This window comes from Triticum aestivum, chromosome 5D (assembly GCF_018294505.1).
Source record: "Triticum aestivum cultivar Chinese Spring chromosome 5D, IWGSC CS RefSeq v2.1, whole genome shotgun sequence".
In the NCBI taxonomy this organism is placed as follows: Eukaryota; Viridiplantae; Streptophyta; class Magnoliopsida; order Poales; family Poaceae; genus Triticum; species Triticum aestivum.
Window position 1 is genome coordinate 92526526 of NC_057808.1, and position 10086 is coordinate 92536611.

The 10086-nt window shown below is 47.7% G+C and overlaps 1 protein-coding gene across 1 annotated transcript; it reads left to right on the top strand.

Moving 5' to 3' along the window:
- Nucleotides 1–6543: 6543 nt before the first annotated feature.
- On the top strand, nt 6544–7001 carry LOC123119639 (uncharacterized). Its single transcript, XM_044539501.1, has one exon. It carries the CDS (start codon nt 6608–6610, stop codon nt 6965–6967), a length of 360 nt encoding a protein of 119 aa, XP_044395436.1. The 5' UTR covers nt 6544–6607; the 3' UTR covers nt 6968–7001.
- The last annotated feature ends 3085 nt before the right edge of the window (nt 7002–10086 follow it).

Here is a 10086-nt window from a genome sequence, read left to right on the forward strand (position 1 = left end):
TCTTTCATGAGCCAGTATTTATTGGAGGGTTAGAGGCTGCAGCCAGGGTTATGGAGATTGGTGTCTCGTGTATATATAGATAGATTAGTACCACCTTGGATATAGAAAATAAATATAGACGTGTTGAAGAAAAAAACTGAAAGCGTAAATTCACGGGAAGAAGCGTATTGTGACGGTGAACCCACGGAGTCAATGCATGCTTTATTATTAGGGAAAGATAGCACAAGTGCCCGTGCGTTGCAACGGAAGACGTTGTTATCTGTCTCTGAAAATAAAATTCCTCCGACTTATTTTCGTCCGTCCTCGTCTCTTTGTCCCCGTGTGTTATCAACATCTCCTAAGCCCCATTGTCCTCCTTCCCGCCTCTATTGGACGATCATGTATAGCCCAGGCAGCGAGCTTCTTCGCATTCATTAATGCAGCCTCTCGTTAGAATGTGATGTTTCATCGTGTAAGTTGCATGCTCAAATGAGATAGAGGAGAGCATATAGCTGTGGCGGTCATTGCATGCATAAGATGGTGTGGAGAAAGAGGTTGAGAGTATGTTTTAGTAACATCAAATAGAAGCCATGCATTGAAGTAATAATTGTAATCAGCTAGCACAAAAAATCTGCCAGCCACTTAATTAGTCTGAATCCTGTTTACATAACGTGCAATGCAAGTATGCATGAACCCCTTTCTTAATTATCCCACGCACCTTTATTATTTATGCAGCATACATAATGTGTCTTAGGAATCTTTCTTAATTGCCCCTAGTCTTAGAATCTCTCTTAATTGCCCCTCATAATTCACAAGCACGCATTAGGAATCCTATTATATTATGCAGCAAGCATTCAAGCGTGTCTTGGGAAGGAATATTTCTTAATTGTCCCGTTTAATTGCCCACCATATTTGTCAATCATGCATTAGGAATCCTTTTTATTATTATTTCATATAGTACAGATTCCTTCCTTGCCCCGTTTTATTGCCCACCATATATTGTCCTTTCTTCTTTTTTGAGAATCCTTCCTTGCTTCCCTCCTTCCTTCAATATTTTCTTTTCTGGGCACCCTCATCATCCTCTGATTACCAATTTTCGGGCTGGCTTATTAGGATGATTGATGACAGGTAACTTGAACATGTATATAAATTGATGGTTGTCCTTGTAAAAGGGCGAGGTGGTACTATTTGTTAAAAAAACCAAGTGAATATAAATAACATAGGCCGATCTAGTTCAGTTGGCTGGTGCTAGAAGTATTGCGTGGAAGGTCGCGAGTTCAAATCCTATCGAAGCATGTATTTTTTTCCTCCGTGTGTTGCACTGAAGATGGGCCAACGTACAGCCAGAAGGCCCAAGTGTTTTTTCCTCCCTGCGTTGCAAGCTGGGCCAACGTACATCCAGAAGGACCAAATCCTTGTCGTACCGGCAGGATCGTAATGATTTTGACTTACAGGAATAGTACCTCCTCGAATATGTTTTAATTCAAACTGAAAGAGTAAAATCACGAGAAGAAGCATATTGTGACGGTGAATCCAACAAAGTTAATCCGTGTTTTATTATTAGGGAAAGATATTCCTCCAAAGGCTACGAAGCATGTATTTTTTTCCTCCGTGTGTTGCACTGAAGATGGGCCAACGTACAGCCAGAAGGCCCAAGTGTTTTTTCCTTCCTGCGTTGCAAGCTGGGCCAACGTACATCCAGAAGGACCAAATCTTTGTCGTACCGGCAGGATCGTAATGATTTTGACTTACAGGAATAGTACCTCCTCGAATATGTTTTAGATTCAAACTGAAAGAGTAAAATCACGGGAAGAAGCATATTGTGACGGTGAATCCGACAAAGTCAATCCGTGTTTTATTATTATTAGGGAAAGATATTCCTCCAAAGGCTAATCGTGGATGGTCCTTTTTTTAATATATCAGGCTCAACATATTTTTGCTTGCCCTTTTACTTTATTGTTTCACTGACATATGGGTCTTGGCGCCTTTTTGACATTTTCACCCTTGACCTGGTTGTCCATCCAACGGCCCCACTGGTCATAGACCAGAGCCAGCCCAGTCTTTTGCACATGTCCTCATGTATTTTTGTTTACTTAGTAAAAATTGTACAAATCTTCAATGTATTATTGCATTTGGTAAAATTCATATAAATTCAATGGTGCTTCGGATTAAAACGAAATATATATAGACTTGCTTAGAATTTCATATAGTTTTATAATATCCAACTTTTATCCATGTTAAAAAATATTAAAATTGATGTTTAAATTAATCCTATATGCATAAGAAGTTGATCACATTATTCTATTTATCTCAACATGCATACATGCCACCTCATCAAAGGCCCACCACTATATGCATGAGAAAAAGTTTTCCATTATTAGTTGATCATACACCTTTCACCTCATCACATGCCACCTCGTCAAAGATCCACTCAACACGCATGAAAAAAAAATTCCATTACGGTATGCCACTTATATTCAAAATATTTTCTGACTACGCAATAATATTTATGTTTAGCTTTAGTTCATATATTATTAATTCAACGATGGAACTTTCATACAATCCAGTCAATGAAATATATTGCAATCAATTCCTACAACAACGCACGGGTATTCTCTAGTTTGCATAAATGCCATGCTAAAATGGTTTATTTTATAACTAAATAATTGTAGCTTCGAATTAAATGAACTATATATGTAATTTGACTATAAAAATGTGTAGAATAACATGGTGCACTTACTTTGCATGTTTAACAACTCTAAAAATATGTTTTAGGCAGAACAGTAGCAAATTCAAAAATTGCATATGAGGATTTTTCGGAGTTGTTATGTGTTGTTTCCGGCCTTACTTAAATTCCCTAGATAGGTAGTTTACTTGGGCTTCACCTCCTGCCATGTTAAACAACATTTAAAATTGTTGAGTACCTAAACAAGATTGAACTAAATGATCAATGTGGAGTTTTGTCAATATGCTACTCGTTGCATATTGAGCTTCACTCAATGTGCAGTATTTGGTTGTTGCATCTTGCCATGACTCATTAAATCGGACATGCCTCATACTTGGTTGTGCATCATGCCATGATTATGCTATGTTTGTTTTACCGTGTCGCTTGCTTTCTTTCCGGTTGTGCTTCTTCTCGATAGTTCCCGGTAACATTGCGAGTGTGAGGATTCGTTCAACCATGACTACTTCATGGATTCGATCTTCTTCCAAGCGAAATTCCAAGCAAGATGATCATTACCTTGGATATCACTACTATCTTTGCTTGCTAGTTGTCTCATTGCTATCGTTTGGTCTTGATACCCACCACTTGTTTGCAAGCCTCCGAATTGCTATGATAAACCTATAACCACCATCATCCTAGCAAATCATTGTTTGGCTATGTTACCGCTTTGCTCAGCCCCTCTTATATTGTTGCTAGTTGCAGGTGCAGTGCAGGTTGTTCTATCTTGGGACATGGATATCATGCAACATCACAATATCTCTTTTTAATTAATGCATCTATATACTTGGTAAAGGGTGGAAAGCTCGGCCTTTTGCTTGGTGTTTTATTCCACTCTTGCTGCCCAAATTTCCATAATACCGGTGTTATGTTCCTTAATGAGCGCTCCTAACACATTTGGGGTTTTATGGGACCCCCTTGATAATTTGTCTTTAAATAAAACTCTTCCAGCAAGGCCAACTTTGGTTTTAAAATTTTCCAACATAATAATCCTGGTAATTAATTAAGGCATAGGGCGTCATGAACACACAGATTCCTAATTCCACATAAGCAGGTGGGCCAGTGCTGGTCCAAACTAGAGCAGCTTGCGGCGGCGCCTGGGGCAACTCGTGGACTTGGTTGCTGCAACCATAGCTCATACGCCGTGTCTTGAGAACGAGATACGCGGCTCCTATCGGGATCGTCGACACATCGGGAGGTCTTGCTGGATTTTGTTTTACCTGTGTGACGGGCAGCCCACAATGCCCGCCATTGCAAACTTTTGGAATTTTGAACGTTTTGGCGCGAGTTATCGAAGGATATGTGTGGCGGGTGTTCCGTATAGCCCACCATTGGTTAATGATAAAGCAGTGGCGGACGTTTCATATCGACCGCCACTACTATTTTTCACCCTGTGGGGGATCTTGAAAAGAGTTTACTTGTGGCGGATTTTAAATATTGCCCACCACTACTATGCTTATAGCAGTGTCGGGTACTGTTTTGTACCCGCTAGTGCTACTTTTTCAAAATAACAGCGGTGAGTAATATGTAGCGCTCGCCGCTCCTTTGAGGTCACTTGGTGCCTCCTAGGTTCATCTTATAGGCTGCGTGGGATGTTCTTATAGGCTACTGCATCCTGTGAACCTGGACCGTGGTGCGTCCTAGGTTCATCTTGCACGCGCGCGGTGACGGCCCGACGCGGCTCGGCACGGCGCTGCCTGTGTGCAAGGAGCGGAGGATAGAGGCGGGTTGGGGGTTTGGGGGTCGGAGCGACGGACGGAGCATTGGGAAGAGAGGAGAACAAACAATATGGAAAGACAATGTCAAAACGGCCCACAAGGCCGAAAATCAACCAGGGCCGGCCCGCAACCGTGTTGCTTATATGGGTCGTGCTTTGGAGGCCGGCCATGGGAACAAATATATGGCCAGGCACGGGCTTCGCAATGATGGACGATTAAAAGGGTCGGGCCGGCCGTCGGTCGAACACAAAACAAGGACGGTATCCGAAGCCGCTTTAAGGCCAACTCCAGCGCGCGACCTCATCTTGTCCGGGTGTGTCCGTTTGGGGTAAAACAGACAAATTAGACGGCCCAGCGCGCGGGCGCAAACGGACTTTGTCTGTTTTCTGTCCTCTTTCGACCCATCCCCGGCCCAAGTTTGGTCCGCTTTTGGAATGAAACGGACAGCGCGCGGACGGGCGGGTCGTGTGCGCGTGTCCTCCCCTGACCCGCCCGTCGGTGGCACAGGGACGCCTTTTTCTATCCGCCCCCTCCCTCCCTCCGGCCGTACCCCCTCCACTCTTCTCCACTCTTCTCCCTCGTCGCCGTCGCCGCCGCCGTCATTGCAGCTGTGCAGTTCGGACGCGCGCTGGCCCATCCCCTTCCCCTCGACGCCCACGAGCTACCCAACCCCGACCACCCCACGGCCGGATTTGGAGCGGATCCGGTCGGTCTTGAGCTCGCCCGACTGTGGGAGGCCGTGCAGCGCCATGGACTGGCCGGGCATGGGGCCTTCCGGCCCCGGCAAGGCCGCAAGGCCGCATGCAGGTAGTGGCTCCTCCTCTAGCCGCTCGGATCTACACCGTCGGTGGTCCGCCTGCAGATACACGAATGGTGGTCGGCCGGGCTCGGTGCTAGCCCAAAAGCTCGTCGGTGCACCGTTGCCACTCGTTAAGTGCGACGGCTGCACAAAGAAGGTCGTGCGCCGCGTGTCTACAATCCTGGAACATCCCGGATGGGTGTTCATGAAGTGCTTAAACGATGAGGTATGTGCTACTTTTTAGCTTCGATTGTGCTCTAGGATTTGACTAGTTGTGCTAACTTAAAATTTTATTGTGTAGAATGGATGCAAGTTTTGGTTTTGGGAAGAAGAGTACATTGATATATTGATAGAAAGCAATTTAGTAGATGTTCGTGCACTTTTAGCTAGCATAGAGGCCAGAGATGAGACTAGTGCACTTGTTGCCAGAATAGAGGCTAGACATGAGACTAGATGCGAGAAAGCAACGTCTACTTCTTTAGGCTCGAAGAAGAAAGAAGCACGCAAGACCGAGCCTCCTCCACAAATTAACAATGAATGCATCGAGAAGGCACTAATCCAACTTACATGAGCAGTTATGGAAGTTGGATATCTTCTAAAATGTATTCTTATGGTTCTTCTTTTCTTAATTTGATCTTACTTTTCTAGTCAACATTTGGTGATGTATTCTCATGTACCAAAAATCAATGATGAAAAAAAAAGTTATGGACTTGCAAAGAAAAGTGTACGCGGACAGGATGCGGCCGGGATGCGTCCGTTCGTTGGGCGCACGGCCACCGCATCCCAGAAACTGCCCGGACACGACCCCATTGCCCTACCCAAACGGACAGAATTCGGGCAAAACGGACGTCCGTTTGGGGTCGTGCGCTGGAGTTGGCCTTATACTCCTTTTCCCAGTAGTGCATGTCTTGCTGATTAGAAATTACATAATTTTAAATTGATAGGATAGTAGACCGATTCCAATATTCTATTTATTATAGTAATTATAGCCATGTTCATCACAAAGAGGTGATGTCTTTCAAATTTAAGTCAGGTAATTGATTTTTCTTCTTTACAGAAATTAACCCTACCCTATCGTGTGAAGGTGGACAATGTGGGACTGCTGCTGACCTATCATGGTTGGTGTCCACCATTTTTGGTCCCAAAAGGAGGATAATGCGGCACGATTACTCCACCAGCTACAACTCACCCGCTTTTGCTGTTTGGTGTTCACTGATGCCACTGCAACTACCGTACCACGTGCGTCAGCATCCGCTATTATCATACCTAAACCAGCAACAACCGCCAAAACAAGACTTGCCTCTTTTGTGTGTGTGTGTGTGTATATGCACAGTATATGCAATAGACAAATCCATTCTAAATCCAAGTCTCACATCATTAGTTATCACCATGACGGCAACCATATTCTATCTTCTCGCCGCCGTTCTCGCTGCCACCACCGGGACGCTGGTTGCCGGCGCTGGGGACGACGGCACGACGCACATCCGCCTCTACATTCACGAGACGTTCTCTGGCGCCAACGCCACCGCGGTCCATGTCACAGACTCCCCGCTCGGGGGCAACTCCACGTACGGCACCCTCAGCGTCTTCGACGACGAACTCCGTCAAGGGTCCGACGCGGCGTCGCAGCTCGTCGGCCGCGCCCAGGGGATCACCATGCAGGCCGACCTGCAGGACTCCGGGGTGTTCTCCACGCTCCTCACCGTGGTGTTTACTATTAGAGTAGTCATTATGGTATACGACTTCTAGTCCAAGTCAGTTTTGTAGCCCTACCCAAATCGGTTTGTACCCTCTTATATACTCTTATATGCCGCACCAAATCATCAATAAGCAACAGTTTTATTCGGCTTTCATGGTATCAGATACCGGTCCCAGGGTTTAGGGTATGGCTCCGCCAACACCACCGCCGCCGCCGCCGCCCGGCTACTTCGAGCGCCGGGCCGCACTCATCGCCAAGGCTGCCAACGCCGCGGCCGCTTCTTTCTCGGCCCTCACCATAGCTCCACAAAACTACCCTGCACCCATCCTCGCCGCACCAATATCTCTTGCTGACACAATCTCCGACGTCAGCCTCTACATCCCCATAGTTCTTGACCTCGCCGCCCACAACTACTACCATTGGAGACATCTCTTCTATCTCCACCTCGGCCGCTGCAACCTGCGCTCGCATGTCGCCGCCAACTGTCTTCCCGTCCCGACGATCCGCAATGGTTGAAAGACGATCTCGCGATCGTCCAGTGGTTCTACACCCGCATCACCACCGAGATCTTCAACATGCTCGATCACGATGGCGCCACCGCTGCCAACATCTGGCACTCCCTCCGTCAGCTCTTCCAAAGCAACACCGACGCTCGGAAAAACGCTCTCCACACCGAGCTTCGCAATATGGTGCAAGGAGACGCCCCGGTGAACCTGTTCTGCCAGTGCGTTAAGACCATTGGCGATGAGCTCCGCGAACTCGGCGATACAGTTAGCGACTCACAGCTAATCAATATCGTCGTCGTCGACCTCAGCGAAGACTTTGACAAGCAAGCCTCGTTCATACCGATGATACGACCCCCTCCTACCTTCGCTGAAGTACGTTCCTTGCTACAACTCGCGGCGGAAACACAAGCTCGCAAGGACTCTCGCCCCAAGGTCTTTCATGCTGCGGCTCGTCCTCGTCTGTCGTCTACACCAGCGCCGCCTTCCAGGCCGGCTCCTGCCGCCGGGCCGTCCGCATCGTCATCTGTTGAACCGCCCCCAGGCTGGCGTCCTAGTCCGAACTACCGCGGCAAAAACCCTATCTACAGGCCGCCGCCGACTCGTTCGGTTCCGCCTACGACATCACCAGCACCTAGTCCTGCACCACCCACCAGTGCTCCATTTGCGGTTGCATGGCGGCCTCCTCATGATCCTTGGACGGGGCTTGTTCAAGCATGGCCCATGCCCTGGTCCGCTCCGTCCAACCTCGGTGCTCCGCCGGCATACTCAGGTGCCTGGCAACCCGGCCTTCGGCCGCCTACTGGTGCTCCCGGGGTTCTCAACCCCCGACAGCCGGCAAATGCCTATCACGCCGCCCCGACGTATGCTCCTTATGGTCATTACAGCACCGACGGCGGCGCCTACTACACACCTCAGCCGGCCCTGCTCCCGACGCCACCCCCACCACAGCCGGCCAATGCCTACTACACTCCCCAGCCGGCCCTACTACCTTCACCATCGTATCCGCCGGCACTGCTTCCGACGCCACCCTCACCTGCGACGCCGAGCTGGGATCAAGCTGCCTTTCTCCAGGCCATGAATAACTTTGCTGCACAAGAAAACTCAGGTACGGATTGGATCTTTGATTCAGGGGCCTCTAGTCATATATCTGCATCTAGTAATTAGTTATCTTCTTGCACTAAATCTCCTTTCCCTTCCATTGTCCTTGGAGATGGATCATCTATTCCTATATATTGTGTTGGTCAGGCTCAACTTCCCTCTTCCACCAAACCTCTTTTACTTCATGATGTTCTAGTTGCACCCGCCCTCATTAAAAATCTTATCTCTGTTCGCCAATTTACTTGCGACAATCTAGTTTCGGCTGAATTTGACCCTTTTGGTCTATCTGTGAAGGATTACCTGACCAAGGCCGAGATCGCTCGCTTCAATAGCTCCGGTGATCTTTATTCTCTTAATGGAGTTCCTGCTGCCACCCCTCCAACATCCATGCTGGCCTCCATCGATCTCTGGCATCGTCGCTTGGGCCATCCCAACCTCGCCGTCTTAGCTTCTATGCTTAGTGAATTTACCATACCATGTAATAGGGACTCTCATAATTCTGTGTTTTGCGAGTCTTGTCAATTAGGCAAACATGTGCGTCTTCCCTTTAGTTCCTCTAGTTCTTGTAGCACTTATCCCTTTGAATTAATATATTGTGATTTATGGACCTCTCCCATTGCAAGTGTTTCGGGTTTTAAATACTACCTTGTTATCCTAGATGATTTCACCCACTTTGTCTGGACTTTTCCTCTATGCAACAAATCCGAGGTCCATTCTCTTTTCCTTAATTTTCAACGCTATGTGTCTGTTCACTTCTTCCTCCCAATTCGCTTTATCCAATGTGACAATGGCCGCGAGTTTGATAACATTAAAAATCGTACTTTCTTCTTACAACATGGCATCCTGCTTAGGTTCTCATGTCCCTACACCTCCCCTCAAAATGGTAAAGCAGAACGCTCTCTTCGCACCCTCAATGATATAGTTCGCACTCTCCTCATTCAATCATCTATGCCTCCCAAGTTTTGGGCTGAAGCCCTACACATGGCCACCTTCCTTCTAAATATTCGACCTTCTAAAACTAAACCCAACACTACTCCCTATTATTCCCTCTTTCTTTCCCGCCCCGACTACTCCGCGGTTCGTGTTTTCGGCTGTCTCTGTTTTCCCAATGCCTACGCCACTTCTGCAAATAAATTGTCACCACGCTCTATCCCATGTGCTTTTCTCGGCTTCTCTGACGAGCACAAAGGCTATCGCTGTCTCGACCTTCACACCGGACACGTTCATGTCTCTCGTCATGTCACGTTTGCTGAGCACATTTTTCCTTTCTCACAACGCACTAGTACACCATCCAACACCCCTAGCTCCGCAAACACCCCCTCTCCCCGTCCTTTCCAACTATATACTCCCCTACCTGCCGAACACAACTTATCACCACCACCATTAACACCCACCATAGCCAATCCCAACCATACACTCACCCCACCCGAGACGTCCCCAACACCCCCGACCCCTGCTCCCTCCCCAACACCCCCGGCCCCTCCTCCCACTCCACCACCCAGCCCTGCTCCCACTCCACCACCCAGCCCTACTCCTTCGTCCGACTCTTCCGCTGCGCCGGACTC

What these genes read in the sequence shown, in the direction of transcription:
- LOC123119639 (XM_044539501.1), top strand. Translation starts at nt 6,608, where the DNA reads ATGACGGCAACCATATTCTATCTTCTCGCCGCCGTTCTCGCTGCCACC.